Raw genomic sequence first — 20,562 nt, forward strand, 5'->3', positions numbered from 1 at the left:
TTTTTTTTATATATAATGTTAGTCTTCAAAAGGAAAAAGTTTTATACACGAGTAGGGGACTAGTTCAAAAGTGCAAGTTTATTTTAAAAAAAAAAAAAAAAAACACTCCTTCTTCAATGTTGGGTGTACGTTGGCATACCCATGTTCTTCTTCTTAATTTTTGTACGTTTGGTTTGATTATTAGAAAAAAAAAAAAAAAATCAGATTTTTTTTTTGAAAAAATGGAAATTAATTTGATAAAAAAAATTAAAAAGATATTTTAAAAAATTATTTATGATTTTTCAAAAGATAAAATTATATAAAAATAATAAGTATTTTTGACATTTTTATTTCTTTCACGAAATTATATTTTAGTTTTTCAGAAAAAAATTCTAAAATAAATTTTTGAAAACTAAACGAAATATCACCTTTGTGTTTAGAGGCATCGCGAGAAGGAGAATTTTCGAATTTGGAATTCTCAAATTAATGCCTTTGATTGCTAATTATATGAGAAATTTGTACTCGTTGACTTTTGATAATAAATTGACGATTTATTTTTAAAATTATTTTTATTATCTATTTTGTGGAATAATATCATAAATATATGCAATTATAGTTATCTGATTAATCTCATTTATTTAAAGAATTATTTACGTGAACAATTGAACAAATAAATTGTATAGATTGTTGGTGTGCTTCTCAAGCCCCAAACAACACGTTCCAGTCTACATGACTTCCCTTCCCCTTCCCCTTCTAGTCCGGCGAAAGCTACGAAACATGCACTTATGGGAGGGCCTCCAAAGTCTTAAGTAAAAGTCTTCGAGTCACCAACTGAAAATTTTCCAATTTGCCTACTTTCAAACTATTGAGGATTAAAGTCTAAAATGTCGGTAATGACTTGACTATGCTCTGTGATTCGAGGAGGCATTCACAATTCTCACCCACACCATGAAGAGAAGCAACAGGACATCGATGAAAGGCTCTTCCATACCTTCTTTCCTCTACTCTTTAACTTTCTCCATCTTAACAATCTCCATCAACGCATTACAATTCGATACCATTACCAAAACCCAATTCATTACAGATGGTGACACCATAGTCTCACCTGATGGCAGCTTTGAATTGGGTTTCTTCAGCCCCAGCAATTCCCAGAATCGATACCTGGGAATATGGTACAAGAAAATTTCAACTGGGACTGTAGTTTGGGTTGCCAACAGAGACACCCCAATCCCTGATAAAACTGGTGTCTTGAAGATCACTGACCCTGGAATTCTAGCTCTTCTCAATGAATCCAATCACACCATATGGTCTTCCAATTCCTCAATCTCCCCACAGAACCCAGTTGCTCGACTTCTCGAATCAGGCAATCTTGTTGTGAATGATGAAAGAAACCCTGATACAGAGCATCTCCTCCTCTGGCAGAGTTTTGATTATCAGGGTAATACTTTCTTACCCGGTATGAAGATTGGGAAGAACTTTGTGACTGGTAAAGAATGGTACCTCTCGTCTTGGAAGACCAAGGATGATCCATCTCAAGGCGGGTACACATACCGGTTGGATCTTCGCGGGTATCCGCAAATTGTTGTGAGCAATGGTTCCACTGATCTGTTTCGTTCTGGGTCCTGGAATGGAGTCCTATTCGGTGGGCCAAAATTTAGACCCAATCCAATTTACAAATTCCAAGTGGTTTTTGAGAAGGACCAGGTGTATTATAGTTATGAGCTAATTAACAGCTCTGTTGTTTCGAGGTTGGTTTTGAATCCGAATGGCCTTGCAGAGCGAACGACATGGATTGATCAAGCCCACGGTTGGGTACATTACCTGACCGTTCCACAAGATAATTGTGACACTTTTAAATTGTGTGGTCCATATGGTATTTGTAACATTGATACTTCCCCTGTTTGTGGTTGTTTGAGTGATAAATTTGTGCCCAAAGACTCTAAAAATTGGGATATGACAGATTGGTCGAGTGGGTGTATTCGGAGGACACCATTGGATTGCCCGAGTGATGGGTTTGTCAAGTTTTCTGGTCTCAAAATGCCAGACGCACGACAATCCTGGTATAACACTACCATGACACTTGATGAATGCAGAGAGGTATGCTCGAAAAATTGCACTTGCACGGCTTATACAAATTTAGACGTGAGAGGCAGTGGAAGCGGCTGCTTGCTTTGGTTTGATGACTTGATTGATTTGAGAGTGTTCAGTGACAATGGGCTTTATATTTACATCAGGATGGCTTCCTCCGATTCAGGTAAGATTTACATATCAACACTGCAACGTGCACAGAAAAATACATAGAAACATGACCGTGGTACGATTTCCATATCTAGTTATCAACACAAAAAAATAGTTATCCTATTAGCTCATTCTTTATAAGCTTGCAAATAACACACTTTACCTTTTTCATTTTCATTTTTTCAAGTTACAGTTTAACAAAAAGAGATTTCAATAAGTTTGTCTTGACATTGATTTAAGTAGAAAGGTTTTAATGGGTTTCAAGCCTGTGGTAATTTTCAGTGCTGCTAAATTTGTGCTTTCATGGTTGTACCATTAGATTGAGTTGAACATTTTGTTTGAATGAAGATTCAACAGGCCAACAAGTTGTCTACCATAGCAACAAGAGAACCATAATCATCTTGAGCTTGGCATTGTTCTTTGGGTTGCTACTAATTGGTCTGAGCCTTGCCTTTTATGTCCGGCAAAAGAAGAAGAAATATTCGCACCTAAATAGAGAAGGTGACCCAAATGAGTGATTTGTGTTTTAATTACATACCAAATATATATATATATATATATATATATTAAAAATGCTTGTCTTGTATGTTCTGTGACAATGTGTTGGAGCAAGCTGTCTCAGCTGAATCCACTTAATCATCGCCCACATTGCAGGACGTATGGAACACAACTCCGAACAAACTTATCCTAACAAAAGCCAGAAGGAAGATCTAGAGTTGCCATTGTTTGACTTAGCTACAATAGTTGATTCTACAAATAACTTTTCGATCGATAATAAGATTGGACAGGGTGGATTTGGAACTGTTTACAAGGTAATATTGTAGTCTACTTACAAGGCAATTCTTCTGTCACTACTTTTCCAAACTTCTATGTTTCAATGCAAAACCACCAATCTGAAGTATGAAATTGACACCTGCTAGAGGATTCAGAATGGACCTAAAATTTGAGCTCTGCTTGTTTAACAGTGTACTGGGTGAAAAACAAAAACAAAAACGGAGACAAACAAACCAAAAAAAAAAAAAACCCCTTACAAGTTTGAAGACTATTCTATTGATAAAATTGGTTATTTCAGGGAATGTTGGAAGATGGACAAGAAATAGCAGTTAAGCGGCTCTCAGAGAATTCGAGACAAGGAATTAAGGAGTTCAAGAATGAAGTTATTTGTATTGCCAAACTTCAACACCGAAATCTTGTAAAGCTTTTAGGATGCTGTATTCAAGAAGAAGAAAATATCTTGGTCTATGAATACATGCCAAATAAAAGCCTAGACTCCTTCATTTTTGGTAATACTACAGCACTCTTCCACTCTCAGACCAACATTCTTACTTTCTTCTTCTTCTTCTTCTTCTTCTTCTTCTTCTTCTTCTTCTTCTTCTTCGTCTTCTTCTTCTAATTTTAATCCGTTTAGCTCCATACAAAACTTATAAATTAACTGAATAGGGATCAAAATCATATGGTTTTGTTGTACATGTGCATCTACATGAACTTGGTCTTCCAAAATTAATATATATATATATATATTGATAAATTCCTGAAGAATCCTGTTAAATTCAAGCATTCATTTAGCAGTATCATGGTCTAACTCAGAAAAAAAATGTGACCAGATAGAACCCAAAAAACATTATTGGATTGGCACAAGCGCTTCCAAATTATTAATGGGATTGCTCGGGGGCTTCTTTATCTTCATCAAGATTCCAGATTAAGAATTATTCATAGAGATCTCAAAGCTAGCAATGTTTTGCTAGATATTGGCATGAACCCAAAAATATCTGACTTTGGAATTGCTAAAAGTTTTGGAGGAAATGAGTTGGCAGGAAATACAAAAAGAGTGGTCGGAACATAGTAAGAATCTCTACAACATGTTTTGTTTTGTCTAATTCACTTACATTGCTTCAAAATCTCATTCATCATTGAGTGCTTTGTTGTAGCGGCTACATGTCTCCAGAATACACAATAGATGGGCTATTTTCAGTAAAGTCAGATGTATTTAGTTTTGGTGTGTTGGTTCTAGAGATAATGACCGGGAAGAAAAATAGAGGATTTTGTCATCCAGATCATCACCTTAACCTCCTTGGTCATGTAAGTGTTAAAGTTAAATCTAGAAGTACGCGTACGGTATTCATTCAAATTATTACTGTTAATTTTGTTATTATGAATTTTTCAGGCATGGATACTCTATAAAGAAGGTAGGTCAATGGAATTGATTGATGAATCTCTAAGGGACTCATGCGAGCTATCTGAAGTGTTGCGATCAATCCACGTGGGTCTTTTATGTGTGCAACAATGTCCTGAAGATAGGCCGAGCATGTCAACGGTGGTTCTGATGTTGGGCAGTGATGGTGCATTGCCTCAGCCTAAACAGCCTGGCTTTTTCACTGAAAGGAATTTGCGTAAGGCTGACTGTTCATTGAGTAAGGATGCTGCAAATTCAACCAGTGAAATCACCATCAGCATTTTACATGCCCGATAGAAACAGATTGTTTTGATATTTTACTTGTACTTGTTATCCTTCCTCTCAATCTAAAAATGTAAAAAAAATTTACAGAATGATATGATAATAACAATTTTTTTTTCAATCATCATTCATTGTAATGAACATTTCGATTTTTAATGAATGGATACAAGCAAGTTTTGGTTTTTTGTTTTGTAAATTATTTCCGAAAACAACCAAAGTTTTACCCTCTAAACTCGGATGAACTAGGATTAAAATCTTGAAAGCTGGTATTGATATGTAAGCAGAAGAAAATGATTTGCAAATCAGGACTTGCTTTTAGGCCCTTTTAATTTTTGAGCATATCCATTTCTCCAATACATGTATTTGAAATATGTACTCTGGCGAGCGTTGATTATCATTGGTCAGGGTTGTATTGGCCATTGGACTGGCCTTGCTAGTTTTTGGGACCATGTCAAACAAGAAGTCAAGAGCTACATGTGTGTTCACACACCATCACTATTTGTCCCTTGCTGGTAATTGGTGTTGATGATATAACGGCATCTACGAATAGACATAGATTGATCTACCAAATCAAAACATTTTCCATGCAATTAGTACGACATTGATATCATCGAAACATTAAGAATAAAAATGACAAAAATTGAATATTTTTTCAGAACTAAAAAGACAATTAACCCTTATTTATAGGAATTGGGGTGGTGGTTGTGCTCCGCTCAAGACCTACTGTTCTGCATGGGCCTCATTTCAGAGCCCATTTTGATGATTTGAATTATCTACTTTTTCGGATATATTAAGTAGAATATATTTACAAAAAAATTAAATTGATCGGACATCTATAATTTTTTCATCAAATTGCATTTATATATAATTTTATATATCAAATTACATCTACCATTTATTTTTTGAAAAATTTAGCCACAACTCCTTCAAAATATTCTTATAATGCAAAAAGAACACGCTATTAATTCTTTAACGCTGTGTTTGGTTGGGGGATTTGGGAAGGGAAATGGAAAGGGAAATGGAAATGAAAGGAAAAGGAGAAAGAATTAATAGAATTCCAAATCCCAACTATGTTTGGTTGTGTTGGTTATAAAATAGAATTGATGTACTAAAAGGTCTCCTATTTCTTTATTTATTTCTCACCCCCTTTCTTTTCCCATATATTTTTTATTATAACCAAACATAAATAGGATTACATTTCTCATTCCTTTTCCAAATCTCACCCCAAAAACCCCAACCAAACACAGCATAATGGATAAACCCCTTGATTAACTCTTTAGGACAATAGTTTTTAATGTGACATAATTATGGATGCTTTTAACCTGTCATACGGATCGAGAAGAGAACTGGAAGATGAAGAAATAGGCACTGATCTCATCATCGTCTCTGAAGAATAAGCACAGAACAGAGTATTGTGAATTGTGATTACAAATGAACGGGTTTGGAGAAAGTGTGTCTATATATAAGTACATTAATATGAATGATGAGAAGCAGATAAGGATGAGATAGTTGAAGTGAGAAAAAGATTGAGAGAGTCAACAATTTTCACCGTTTTCAAGAATTGAAAAAATTAGCACCAGTGGGAAAGAATGACTTTGATGGTTTTCATTTTGATTTATGTTCAAATGTCCAACACAATCACAAAATTATACACACAAAATAATCAATTGGTTGGTGTTTAATTTTAGGAGTATAAGAAGAGGGATAGTTTAGTGGAGGGATGGTTTAGTCGTGGTGACTTGAGTGGATTGATGATGTCGATTCGAGACAAGTAAGTTCAAATTTGTAAATATGAAAGTAAAATTTTGTCTCTAATTGTTGTTGTTGTTTTTTTTTATTTACAAAATTGCCTAATTGTTGTTGTTGTTTTTTTAATATTATTATTTTTTTGGCTGATGCCCTGTTCAAAATGGCAATAAAATTCTACTATAATAGTGTGTTTTTGAGTTGTTTGTCCGTTATACAAATTTTATTGTGAATCAAAATAAAATTTTACTGTGGATCAGAGTAAAATTTTACTATAAAACAAAGTAAAATTTTACTATTTACATCAATTTTGATGATAATTTTTTTTTCTTTTTTAAAGAATTTCATAGTTAAATCTGAATATTGTTTAATAGATATTGATAAGAGAATTTTTAAAATACTAATTTTATTAAAAATTGATATTTAAATCAAAAGTTATATTATTTTAAAATTTAAAACATTAAATTGGTCACTAAGGATGCTTTGATAATAATGGTGTGTGATAGACTTTTCAAAGAAGTTTTTTTTTTTTTTTTTTTTTTTTTTTTTTTTTTTTTTTTTGGTACTTGTCCTTAATAAATTAAAGTTTTATTATGAAGGGGTTTTGATCAAATCCCCCATATTGTTAGATACAAATACAATTCGATAATGTTCGATTAGCTTGATTTTTTATAAATATATTATAGCCAATATATCTTAAAAATTGAATAATTCGAATTATCGAAATGATTCTTGAAATAAGGCTCATTAACCGTATAACAATGGTTGGTGTGACGTGCACTGTAAGTGGAGTATACTAAAATGGTGTAAGATGTGTAAATAGAATCACTCTTCTCGTTAATGTTGAGAAAAATTGCATAAAAAGTATATTAAAATATGTAAAATTATTTTAAAATATATAAATAACGTATGTGGATATAAATTTATAAATATGTTAACATCTTTGGGTGTGTTTGGTAACGTTTACGTTTTCAGTTTATATTTACAAAAATTTTATAAACTGATTTTTGTTTATTTTTTGAAAAATATAAATTATAAACGCGTTTGGTAATTGACAAAATGTTTAAAAAAATTTAAAAATATAAAAAAGAGGGAGAAATGGCAAGTGGTGGCGGAAGACGGTGGTGGAAAGTGGTGACGGGGGGTGGTAGGTAGCTAGTGGTGGCGGATGGTGGTGGGTGAGTGGTGGTGGTGGGTGGGTGGGTGACGGTGGTGGGTGGTAGCGAGTGGGTGGTAGGTGGGTGGCGGATGACGGGTGGTGGTGGGTGGTGACGGGTGGGTGGATGGCTGACGGTGCCGGGTGGTGAGTGGTAGCGAGTGGGTGGCGGTGGTGGTGGTGGTGGTGGTGGTGGTGGTGGCGGCGGTGGCGGTAGCGGGTGGTGGTGGCAGGTAGGTGGCGGATGACGGATGGTGGTGGGTGGTGGCGGGTGGGTGGTGGGTGGTGATGGCAGGTGGGTGGGTGATGGTGGCGGGTGGTGGGTGATAGCGAGTGTGTGGTGATGGTGGTAGTGGTGGTGGCGAGTGGCGGGTGGTAGGTGGCAGTGAGTTGGTGGTGGGTGGTGGTGGCAAGTGGGTAACGGGTGGGTGGTGGTGATGGTGGTGGGTGGCGGATGGGTGGCAAGTGGGTGGTGGTGGGTGGTAGGTGGTGGTGGCAGGTGGGTAATGAGTGGTGATGGCAAGTAGGTGGCGGGTGGTGGTGGTGGGCAGTGGATGGTTGTGGCGAGTGGTGGGTGATGGCGGGTGGATGACAGGTGGTGGTGGGTGGTGGTGGTAGCGGCGGCGGCAGCGAAGGATGGGTGGTGGTGGCGAGTCGGTGGCAGGTGGGTGGTGGCTGGTGGGTGGTGAGTGGTGGTGGTGGGGGGTGGGTGGTGGTGACGGAAGACGGTGGTGGAAAATGGTAGCAGGTGGTGGCTAGTGTTGGGTAGTAAAATAAAAAAAACTGAAAATGAAAACATATTTTTTGTATTTTCATTTTTTAGACAAATTTATAAACTCAGACCACTGATTTATAAATTAAAAATTTTACTAAACGAATTTTTATTTAAATTTTTAAAAATTTTATAAATATAAATAAAAAGAATAATGCTTGGGACCCCTTTTGGGGGTCACCCCCTCACCCCCTTTGTCACGTGGCGGGTGGTGATTGGAGGAGTAGGAAAAAAAAGAAAAAGAAAAAGAAAATGTAACCAATGAGAGAGAGAGAGGGGGTCAAAGGGGGTGAGAGGAAAGAGCAAGGATCCTCTAGAGTGATTTTTTCCTAAAGTTTCCTAGAGTGCTACATTGTGTGGTTGAGATTTACTGGCAAGTCACATCAATTTTTCTGATGTGACTTGCCAGTAAATCTCAACCACATAATATAGCACTTTAAGAAACTTTAGGAAAATTTCACTCTAGAGGATCCTTGGTAGAGAGGAAAAGGGGGAATCCTTGGTAGAGAGGAAAAGGGGGATGAATCATTGTTGCAATAAAAAATTGAAAACGTAACTTTGTGTTTGTTAATTGACAGCCCTAAATTTATAAATCGGTGGTTTGCCGGGTCGTCAAGATCGGGAGCCGATTTTGTGGAAGCAAATTTTGCAATCAACGTCGCTGGGCAATTCACAGTCACAGTCACAGTCAAGTATGAACCCACAGGAGGATTCTTCTTTCGGCACTTGTTTAGTGGGGCGGCAGCGGAGCAACCACCCTTGGTGCGGCGATGCGGCAGAGCCTGATCCCAACAAGCCACGCGATATATTGGACTCCCAAGTCTTCGACTCACCAAACTGAAAGCTATATTTGCCTACTCTCATACTTAAAAAGCAAGCACTAAAGTCCGACTTGGTTTAGTTCTATGATACGAGGATGGTGCTGATAATTTTCATGTAGTACTATTTGGTTTGAATCTATAAGAGAAATTGAGAGAGATTGAGAGAGCAAATTAGCTCTGTGTTTTATGATGTATATTGCAACCAAATGGAACCTCCATTATATAGGAGATGTTTTACAAGACAAAATGATGAAGCCACCGAAAGATAGCAAAAGGAAAAGAAAGCATCTCTGTGCTAGGCTAGCAACAACTATGCAACAACTATCTATATATTAAATATAATATCTACATATATTATCTACTATAATATCTACATATAATAATATCTACTATTAACATCCCCCCTCAAACTCAAGGAGGACAAACATCAACCAACTTGAGTTTGGAGACAAGGTCAACGAAGCGGCCAGGAGAATGAGCTTTGGTGAAGATATCAGCAGGTTGATCAACAGAAAAGATCGGATGGAGATGGATAGTACCATGAGTAACGTGTTGCCGAATAAAATGGCAGTCAATCTCAATGTGCTTGGTGCGATCATGAAAAACATCATTGTGAGCAATTTGAAGAGCACTGTGATTGTCACAAAAGAGGGCAGTAGCGCCAGAGGGAGTAACACCCATGTCAGCAAGAAGCCAACGAAGCCAGAGAAGCTCCTGAGTAGTATCAGCAAGGGCACGATATTCGGCTTCGGTACTAGAACGAGCAGTAAGAGATTGTTTCTTACTGCGCCAAGAAATAAGAGAATCACCCAGAAAAAAGCAAAACCCAGTAGTAGAGCGGCGGTCAGTAGGATCGCCAGCCCAATCAGCATCAGAGAAAGCACGAAGCTGGAGAGAGGAGCGGACGAAATAATGAAGACCATGAAACATGGTGCCTTTGAGATAGCGAATGATACGAATTAATGCAGCATAATGTGTGGTACGAGGAGCCGACATAAACTGGCTGACAATATGGACAACATAGGCAATATCAGGACGAGTAACAGTGAGATAGACAAGACTGCCAACCAGCTGACGATATAGAGTAGCATCAGAGAGAAGAGTGCCATCAAGAGGGGTAAGACGACTCTGAGGCTCCAGGGGAGTTGAGGCAGTCTTGCAATCGGTAAGACCAGCACGGGTGAGAAGATCAGATGTGTACTTAGCCTGAGAGAGAAAAGAACCCGTGGAATCATGGAAGATTTCAAGACCCAAGAAATAGCTGAGAGGACCAAGGTCTTTCATCTCGAAATGATGGCTAAGAAATTGTTTAAGATGAAGAATACCATTAACATCATCACCGGTGATAATCATATCATCCACATAAAGAAGAAGCAAAGTGGTCCCTTGAGCAGTTTTGCGGATAAACAGTGCAGTATCATAAGAGCTGGAGGTGAAACCACAGTCATGAATAGTAGAGCTGAACTTGGCAAACCAAGCGCGGGGAGCTTGTTTGAGACCATATAAAGCACGTTGAAGTTTGCAGACTTTATGAGGTGGATAAGTAGACCCAGGGGGAGGTTGCATGTAGACCTCCTCAAGAAGAACACCATTAAGAAAGGCATTTTTCACATCCATTTGATAAAGATCCCAGTGTCGGGTAGTAGCAACTGCAATGGGCTGCGAACAGAGGTGAGACGAGCAACAGGAGCAAAGGTCTCCTCATAGTCAATACCATATTCTTGATTGAAGCCTTTAGCAACAAGGCGAGCTTTATAGCGCTCAATAGAGCCATCAGAACAGGTTTTGATTTTGTATACCCATTTACAGCCAATGTCAGTCTTGCCAAGAGGAAGATCAACAATGTCCCAAGTGTGAGTTTTGTCTAAAGCCTGTAATTCATCAGTCATAGCTTGCTGCCAAAGAGGATTAGAGCGAGCCTCCCGATAGGAGGTGGGTTCATAAGTAGAAAAAGCAGTAGAACCAACAATAAAGTCACGAAGACGAGTAGAAGGTTGGATTACCCGGTGTGGTCGAGCAGGAGGATGAGGAGCCAGAGGAAGAGACTCAACAGGGGGTGAGGAGTCCGAGGGAGCAAGATCAGGACCATCAGAGCTGGCAGGTGCTTGAGAAAGACCAGTAGGCAAGGCAATCTCAAGAGAGTCAGGCATGGGCAGTGAAGGAAGCTCATCAGAAAACAGATCTGCAGAAGGGTTAGTAAAACACAGAGAGGGTGAGGGAACGGATAAACGGAATTGAAAGAGGGAGGAAAACATTGTGTGTTCCCAAAAGACCACATGACGAGAGATACGGAGACGCTGGGAGAGAGGATCCCAACAGCGATACCCTTTATGTTCAATACCATACCCCAAGAAGCAACAAAGGCGAGAACGAGGTTCAAGTTTGGTACGTTCATGAGGTTGGAGAAGAACAAAACAGGCAGAGCCAAAAACCCTAAGGGTGTCGTAAGGGGGACGGGTGCCATGTAAACGCTCATATGGAGTGTGATTATGAATGACTGGTGTAGGGATACAATTGATAGTGTAAGCAGCAGTGAGAGCAGTTTCACCCCAAAAATTTTCTGGACAAGAGGAAGAGAGAAGGAGGGCTCGAGTAGTGTCAAGTAGATGCCGATGTTTTCGTTCAGCACGGCCATTTTGTTGGGACGTACCTGGACAGGAACGATGAGGTTGAGTACCATGACGCCTAAGGAAAGAAAGAAAGTCAAAATCTTTATATTCCATGGCATTGTCGGAGCGAAAAATCTTGATAGTTTTAGAAAATTGGGTTTTAACCATTGCAGCAAAATTGTAATAAAGTTGTTTGAGTTCAGAGCGATTTTTCATAAGAAACAACCATGTAAAACGAGAAAAATCATCTATAAAAACAACAAAATAACGTGCGCCTCCCATAGTAGGAGTAGGAGAGGGTCCCCAAATATCAGAATGAATGAGATCAAAGGGCGCAAGAGAAACAGAATCACTTTTATTAAACGACAAAGCAGGTTGTTTTGCAAGTTGACAGGACACACAATTGAAAGCATCAGAACTTACAGTACCCAAATGACCACTAGAAATTAAAGACTTCAAACGACCAACAGAAAGATGGCCCAAACGATAGTGCCAAAGCTGAAAATGAGATAAAGGAGGAGCAGTGGTAGCAGTGGTAGGAGCAGTGATTTGAGAGGAATCCGGAACATAAAGATGGATAAGTTCGTAGAGACGTCCTTGCTTACGGCCTATCCCAAGAGTTTGCCTGGTCCGAGGGTCCTGCACCAAACAACCAGTATGGGAAAAGGTAACAGTTAGACCATGCTCACATAATTGACTAATGGAGATAAGATTTAAAGTGAGAGCAGGCATAAGATATACATGGGATAAAGATAAGTGAGAGGTGGAAACAGACCCAACATGACTTACAGACAGGAGAGACCCATCAGCAGTATGGATAGAAGGAACATGAGGAGTCGAAGAGAGAGGAGTAAAAATAGTAGGATCAAAGGTCATGTGATTACAACAAGCGGAGTCAAAGTACCAGGAAGTGTTACCTGCGGTGGTAGACAAAGCAGTAGATGGAGGAGTACCGGAATGCTGCCAAAAATGTTGAAACATGGCTTCAACATCGGTATGAGAGAAGACCGGAGTGGAAGGATCTACAGGGACAGAAGAAGGTGAATCTTCGGAGGCGGCAGCAGCAGTGCGTGGAGCACGCATGTTTTTAAATGGAGTCCCAGAACGGTGAGAGTTGCTGCGGGAAAGATTCCCGGTGGAAGGACCATGGCGAGAGGCACGGGTAGGATTGCGGAAGCAATCTTGTTGGAGATGACCGGGGCCAGTCTTGTTGCAAAATCGACAAAGACGAACGGGACAATGAACAAGAAGATGAGTCGATGGAAGATTGCGGTTGTGACAATAGTTGCAGGTAGTGGACCGCTGTGGTGAAGGAGAACTCCGAATCTGGGGAGTAGCAAGAACAGAGTCCACAGGGTGTGGATGGAGAGTACCAAACCTGGTTTCCTCGGACAGGAGTTCAGAAACGGCTTGCTCAAGAGTGGGTAAAGGAGTGCGATGTAGGAGAGATGCGCGGACGGGCTCAAAACGAGGAGTGAGAGCCATGAGAAACTGAACCAAGCGCTGTTGGTCACGGTAGGTAGTAAACAAGGCAGCATCCTCAGTATGAGGCCATGGAGGCTCAGAAAGAGCGAGTTGATCCCAAACATAATACATTTGGGAGAGGAAATCATTAATGGTCTGAGTGTTTTCTTGGCGCATACGGTGAAGATGACTCAGAAGCTGATATTGGTGAGCAAGACCAGTAGTCTGATAGCGTTCTTGCAAAAAATCCCAGATGGCCTTGGCTGGAGAGAAAGCAGACTCAAGTTGGAACCTACCAAACTGAAGCCTGATGGATGTAATAGAAGTATTGCGAAACCAGGTGATGATCTGATAGTTTTTACTATCCCAATCTTCTAGTCGGTCGATATATTTGGCAGCGGAGTCCGTGGCAGCGGATTCCGTGGTTGCTGGGACTGGTTTGCACACATCCCCAGTAATGATACGCCAAAGTTTCTTGCCTTTGAGGAAGCCAGACATGGCTTGTGCCCAAAGGACATAATTAGTCCCGTCAAGAATAACGGAAATAGGGTGATTAGAGGAATCCGGGCGATCCATGAGGGAAAAATAGCACAATGGTGGTAGAATCTGAAAAAACCGAGGTTACCAGTGAATTCAGAAGGCCGAAATTAGTGGGAAAAAGAGTGAAACGACCCAAAATATGACCATAGAGGCACAAAAATGAGAGGCAAAGGGGCGCGGCGCACGTTAGCAAGAAAGGGCGCAGCGCACGTTAGCAAAACAGGGCAGCAGTGCACGGTAGCAGAAGGGCTGACGTGTGCTGACGTTAGAAACACGCGGCGCACGTTAGCAAGATAGTGCGCGGTGCACGTTAGCACGGGACAGAGTGGAGGACGCGTAGAGCGCGTGTGAGGCGGAAGGCGGAGGCAGGCGACGCGCCGTTCACAGAAGTGGCGCGTGAGAGCGCGTGTAACGTCTGATTGGACTGAAATTGGTGGCGTTGGAATCGTCCGGAGGAGACGAAGGCTCTGGTGTGGTGAAAACTGTATTTCAGAGATGGACGAAAAAGGGATACAGATGAAATGCAATCTGCAGAAAAAAAAAAATGTTGGAAGAAGAGGCTAGGCAGAAAACCTGTGCTCTGATACCATATAAGAGAAATTGAGAGAGATTGAGAGAGCAAATTAGCTCTGTGTTTTATGATGTATATTGCAACCAAATGGAACCTCCATTGTATAGGAGATGTTTTACAAGACAAAATGATGAAGCCACCGAAAGATAGCAAAAGGAAAAGAAAGCATCTCTGTACTAGGCTAGCAACAACTATGCAACAACTATCTATATATTAAATATAATATCTACATATATTATCTACTATAATATCTACATATAATAATATCTACTATTAACAGAATCAATGAACAATAGACACACATTAATACCATGAAGAGATTTGACAGGACATCAATGGAAGAAGCATGCGCCCTACCTTCTGTCTTCTTTACTTTTTTCATCTTAATAATCTCCAACAACGCAATAGACACCACCATTACTAAAACCCACTTCGTTACAGATGGTAACACCATAGTTTCATCTTCCGGAACTTTCGAATTGGGGTTCTTCACTCCCCGCGCCGATTCCAAGAACCGGTACGTGGGAATATGGTACAAGAAAATATCAACCGGGACTGTGGTTTGGGTTGCCAACAGAGAAACCCCAATCCCTGATAAATCTGGTGTCTTGAAGATCATCGACCCCGGAATTCTCGTCCTTGTCAATGGATTCAATCAAACCGTATGGTTTACAAATTCCTCAATCTCCGCGCAGAACCCAGTAGCCCGGCTTCTTGATTCAGGCAATCTTGTTGTGAATGATGAAAAAAACCCAGAAACAGAGCACCTCCTCCTCTGGCAGAGTTTTGATTATCCGGGTGATACTTTTTTACCAGGTATGAAGCTTGGGAAGAACTTTGTGACTGGTAAAGAATGGTACCTCTCGTCTTGGAAGAGCAAGGTTGATCCATCTCAAGGCGGGTACACATACTGGTTGGATCTTCGCCGGTATCCGCAACTTGTTTTGAGCAAGGGTTCCACCGAGCAGTTTCGTTCTGGACCCTGGAATGGTGTCCGGTTCAGCGGTCCACACTTGAGACCTAATCCATTTTACAAATATGGAGTTGTTTTTAAAAATGATGAGGTGTACTATACTTATGAGCTCATTAATAGCTCTGTTGTTTCGAGATTTGTCTTGAATCCGAATGGAATTGGAGAGCGCTCGACATGGATTGATCGAACGCACGGTTGGATGCTTTACCTGACTGTGCCACAAGATACTTGTGACAGTTATAAATTGTGCGGTCCATACGGTGTTTGTAATGTTGACAAATCCCCTGTTTGTGGTTGTTTGAGTGATAAATTTGTGCCCAAAGACCCCAAAAATTGGGATATGACAGATTGGTTGAGCGGGTGTGTTCGGATGACACCATTGGATTGCCACAATGATGGGTTTGTCAAGTTTTCTGGAATTAAAATGCCAGACACACGACAGTCCTGGTATAACACTACCATGACACTTGAGGAATGCAGAGAGGTATGCTTGAAAAATTGCTCTTGCACGGCTTATACAAATTTAGATGTGAGAGGCAGTGGAAGTGGCTGCTTGCTTTGGTTTCATGACCTGATTGACTTGAGAGTGTTCACTGACAATGGGCTAAATATTTACATAAGGATGGCTTCCTCCGATTTAGGTAAGATTCACATATGGACACTGCAAGGTGCACAGAAAAATATATAGAAAACGTGGCCGTGGTAGAAAAAAAAATATTTATCCTATCCTGTTAGCTCATTCTTCATAATTGTTCCTTACTTGATTACAATTAAAGATATGTCGAGCTATATTATTATACAAATGCAGGCAAAAATAGGTAAATAACAGATTTTGCCTTTTTCTTATTCATTTTATCTACTTAAGGTTTAACAAACAGAGATTTCAATAAGTTTGGTTTTGACGTTGATTCAAGTAGAAGGGTTTTTTTATTTAGTTTGAAGCCTATGGTAATTTGTAGTGCTGCTAATTTTGTGCTTTCATGGTTGTATTATCAGATTGAATTAATTGACCATTTTGTTTGTGTGGAGATTCAACAGACCAACAAGTTGTCTATCATAGCAAGAAAAGAACAATAATCATTGTCAGCTTAGCGCTATTCTCTGGCATGCTACTGTTTGCTCTGAGCCTTGCCTTTTATGTCTGGCAAAAGAAGAAAAAATTGCACCTCAAGAAAGAAGGTAACCCAAATGAGTGATTTTGTGCTGTAATTATGTGCCTTTCTATGGTTTTCTTTTTAATTTTTAATTTTAATTTTTTTTCTAAAAAAGTAGAAGAAGAAGAAGAAGCCATGCTTTTTGTTCTGTAACAATATGTTGGAACATGCTGTCTCATCTAAATCCACTTTGCAGAACGTATGGACCACAACTCTGGGCAACTTTATCCTAACAAAAACCAGAAGGAAGATCTAGAGTTGCCATTCTTTGACTTAGCTACAATAGTTGATTCTACAAATAACTTTTCAATCTACAATAAGATTGGAGAGGGTGGATTTGGACCTGTTTACAAGGTAATATTGTAGACACTTCTTGTAAGGCAATATTTCTGTCACTATTTTTCCAAACTTGCTCCACTTTTAATGCCAAACCACAATTCTGGAATATGAAATTGGCAAAAACACCAGCAAGAAGAATTTTATCTATGAACTTGCTCTAGTGGGAAATGAAATGACTATTGAGTCTGACATTTTCCATAGAAGTGATGGTGAATGAATTTTTGTGGAGTTCTAGATAACCCTCCGAACCTCCTCCAAGAACACACACACATATCCATCCAAAATATGGATTGTGTATTTGTGCTATAGGATTCAAAATGGGTTTTTTTTTAGACGGAACCTAAAAGTTGAGTGCTGTTTGTTAGCAGTGTGTGGCATGAAAAACGAAATTCTTCCCCCGCCCCCCCCCCCCCCCCCCCCCCAGTTTTGAAGACTATTATACTGATCAATTGGTTTATATTCAGGGTATTTTGGGAGGTGGACAAGAAATAGCTGTTAAGCGGCTTTCAGAGTATTCGACACAAGGGCCTAATGAGTTCAAGAATGAAGTTATTTGTATTGCCAAACTTCAGCACCGAAATCTCGTGAAGCTTTTAGGATGTTGTATTCAAGGAGAAGAAAAAATGTTGATCTACGAATTCATGCCCAACAAAAGTCTGGACTACTTTATTTTTGGTTAGGCTCTCCTGAAACTATAATACCACATCACTTTCTTACTTCCATCTTAGTCTTCTTCTAATTTAATCCTTTTGGCTCCTTATAAATCTTTTTAATTATTTGAAAATGGGATCAAGATCATATGGTTTCGTTTTACATGTGCACTTGCATGAACTTCGTCTACCAAAAAAATAATTGTGAACTTCTTGAAGGAATCCTGTTAAATTCAAGCACTTATTTATCAGGATCATGGTCTAACTCAGGAAAAAATGTGACCAGATCAAACTCAAAGAACGTTATTGGATTGGCCCAAGCGCTTCCAAATTATTAATGGGATTGCCCGGGGGCTTCTTTATCTTCATCAAGATTCTAGACTAAGAATTATTCATAGAGATCTCAAAGCAAGCAATATTTTGCTAGATATTGGCATGAATCCAAAAATATCAGACTTCGGAATGGCTAGAAGTTTTGGAGGAAATGAGATGGCAGGAAATACAAAAAGAGTGGTTGGAACATAGTAAGCATCTCTACAACATGTTTTTGTCTAATTCACTTACATTTGCTTCAAAATCCGATTCTTCATATAATGCTCTGCTGCAGTGGCTACATGTCTCCAGAATACGCATTGGATGGGCTATTTTCAGTTAAGTCCGATGCATTTAGCTTTGGTGTGTTGGTGTTGGAGATAATGAGTGGGAAGAGAAACAGAGGTTTCTATCATCCAGATCATCACCTTAACCTCCTTGGTCATGTAAGCCTTAATGTTAAATCTAAAAGTACTCATTATCATATGTATTTGTTCAAATTGTTGCTATTAACATTGTTATGAATTTTTCAGGCATGGATACTCTATAAAGAAGACAGGTCAATGGAATTGATCGATGAATCTCTGAGGGACTCATGTGACCTATTTGAAGTGTTGCGATCAATACATGTGGGTCTTTTATGTGTACAACAACATCCAGAGGATAGGCCAAGCATGTCAACTGTGGTTTTGATGTTAGGTAGTGAGGGTGTATTGCCTCAGCCCAAACAGCCTGGCTTTTTCACTGAAAGGAATTTACTTGAAGCTGATTGTTCATCGAGCAAGGGTACAATAAATTCAGTCAATGAAATGACCATTAGCATGTTACATGCTCGATAGAAACAAATGGTTTTGAAATCACCATTTGGGTCTTTCACATGTTCTTGCTAACGTGGTTGGTGAGTGCAACATTTGTATTGAAGAGGAGATTCAAAAAGCATCGCCTATCAGACAACGCTCACTGGTTTGCCTCCTTCATACATGGTTTGTGAACAATAAGTCTAGCGACACAAACTGACTATAGAATCTACTACAGAAAACACAAGTGGAACAACTTGAGTGAAATAATCTCATCAATGGATGGTCTCACCATCTTGTACGTATGACTCTGATTAATTTATGTAATCAATTCTGTTGTTAATTCTGTCTCCTGGGATTTATTTTGGTATTTGAATGTTCTAGTTTACAAGTCTCATGCTGATTGATTATACGTGATCACCATGACTGAATTTATGATTTTGGTGTTGATTATCATTGATCAGGGTTGTATTGGCCTTTGAATTGGCCCTGCTGGTTATTAGGACCATATCAAACAGGGCAAGAGCTACATGTGGACCATCACTATCTATCCCTAGGAGCCATTTGTGCGTGTACATGTAGGATTCTCTGTTGGGTAATACATTCCTGCCACTGTTCCTTGATTTTAGTCGAACATTGCAATAGGTTCGACGATCAATGACATCAAATGATCTCTGGTCACCCCAGCCGACGTACCAGCACCATCACCATGTTGGTAGATGCACTGGGCAGTCCTTGCCATGTTTAGTGAGAAAGTAGTTAATATTATGGATTGAGGGTTTGAATTCTTTGCAATTGTCTCATTAATTTTTCTCCATGAAAAGCTTATAACGCCTTTAATATGATCTCGTGCTTGTTCTTCTGTCACACCCTTATCCATCATATAACATTGTTACGAAATATTGATAAAATAATCTAGGTATTATATAAATTAAATTCTCAAACGAATGTGATATAATTATATTAAAAATATAAAATTAATTATAGTATATTTTTTTCAAATATTAAAAAGGAGGAGTATAATTTACGGTTTTTTTTTAAGGTCCCTAATATTACAATTTTAGGAGATAAAAGACATGCCAAACTTTTATACTGTCTCGGGTCCCTCAAAAACATGTGCCTCTTCTCCCTAAAATTATTGGAGCAAAATATCCTTGCATTTTATATTCAAATGTCTTTCATTTTTTGAAATTTTTCAAAACTTAAAAATTTAGTAACTTTTGATTTAGATGTCTATTTTCAACAAAAAATATATTTTTGGAATGCCCTTGTCGAGATCTATCAAACAAGATCTATGATGAATCTGAAATTCAGAAAAAAAAAAAAAATTGATAAAATTTCATTGAATTAGAAATCAATATGAAAGTGAATTTCTCTAAATACATTTATATAGCAATTTCAGAAAAAATCAAATGATTTAGAGAAAATCAACATGTAAGTAAATTTCTCTAACTACATTTGTAGAGAAATTTCTAAGAAAATCAAACGTGTAGAGAAAATCAACATATGCAAGTCAATTTCTTTTACTACATTTGCGGAGAAATTTTAGAGAAAAATCAAATGTGTTGGAAAAAAAATCAACATGCAAGTAAATTTCTTTGACTAGGTTTGTAGAGAAAATTCAAAGATAATCAAGATGACAGAGATTTCAAATATAAGTCCAAAGAAATTTCATATTGCAAGTGTGTGATGGCTAAAGATGATCAATATTACAGAGAAATTCCATACATAGGTTTGAGTGAAATTTCTCTGGTATAAGTTCAGTGAAATTTCAAAAAAAATTCTCTTCATGAATAAATTTCTTTGGTATAAGTCCAATAAAATTTTAGTAGGTCCTCCAAATTCTTTAGTATAGGTCCAGAGAAATTTTTGCCATAGGTCCAGTGAAATTTCTTTGGTACAACTCCAGAGAAATTTCTGGTATAGGTCCAGAGAAATTTCAGCAGGTCCTCCAAATTTTCTAGTATAGGTTCAGAGAAATTACCT

At 38.7% G+C, this 20,562-nt stretch overlaps 2 protein-coding genes across 9 annotated transcripts in view; both read left to right on the top strand.

The window, feature by feature from the left end:
• LOC114259929 (G-type lectin S-receptor-like serine/threonine-protein kinase At4g27290) overlaps positions 1-4,868 on the top strand; it is a 5,163-nt gene extending 295 nt beyond the window's left edge. Inside the window, exons 1-7 of the mRNA XM_028199949.2 lie at positions 1-2,233; positions 2,566-2,718; positions 2,872-3,029; positions 3,290-3,500; positions 3,822-4,059; positions 4,146-4,296; positions 4,382-4,868. The exon at positions 1-2,233 is cut by the window's left edge and continues 295 nt beyond it. Of these exons, the coding sequence (XP_028055750.2) occupies positions 928-2,233; positions 2,566-2,718; positions 2,872-3,029; positions 3,290-3,500; positions 3,822-4,059; positions 4,146-4,296; positions 4,382-4,687 (2,523 nt within the window). The 5' untranslated portion in view covers positions 1-927 and the 3' untranslated portion in view covers positions 4,688-4,868. The remainder of the gene's footprint in view (positions 2,234-2,565; positions 2,719-2,871; positions 3,030-3,289; positions 3,501-3,821; positions 4,060-4,145; positions 4,297-4,381) is intronic.
• A 9,761-nt stretch (positions 4,869-14,629) lies between these two features.
• Positions 14,630-19,418, top strand: LOC114259928 (G-type lectin S-receptor-like serine/threonine-protein kinase At4g27290). Of its 8 annotated transcripts, none has more exons than XR_014338497.1 (8): positions 14,630-15,965; positions 16,363-16,503; positions 16,675-16,832; positions 17,282-17,492; positions 17,754-17,991; positions 18,075-18,225; positions 18,313-18,878; positions 19,041-19,418. XR_014338497.1 is itself a non-coding variant. In XM_028199948.2 (7 exons), exons 1-7 carry the CDS (start codon positions 14,663-14,665, stop codon positions 18,616-18,618), a joined length of 2,508 nt encoding a protein of 835 aa, XP_028055749.2. In that variant the 5' UTR covers positions 14,630-14,662; the 3' UTR covers positions 18,619-18,919. The 8 variants fall into 8 exon arrangements, 4 of the variants coding, with proteins under 4 accessions (XP_028055749.2, XP_082739993.1, XP_028055748.2 ...); XR_014338496.1 differs by having other exon boundaries at positions 18,313-18,874; XR_014338495.1 differs by having other exon boundaries at positions 14,631-15,965; positions 16,354-16,503.
• Positions 19,419-20,562: the final 1,144 nt, after the last annotated feature.

The sequence above is a fragment of the Camellia sinensis genome, chromosome 8, assembly GCF_055761805.1.
Source record: "Camellia sinensis isolate YWXY chromosome 8, ASM5576180v1, whole genome shotgun sequence".
Taxonomy (NCBI): domain Eukaryota; kingdom Viridiplantae; phylum Streptophyta; class Magnoliopsida; order Ericales; family Theaceae; genus Camellia; species Camellia sinensis.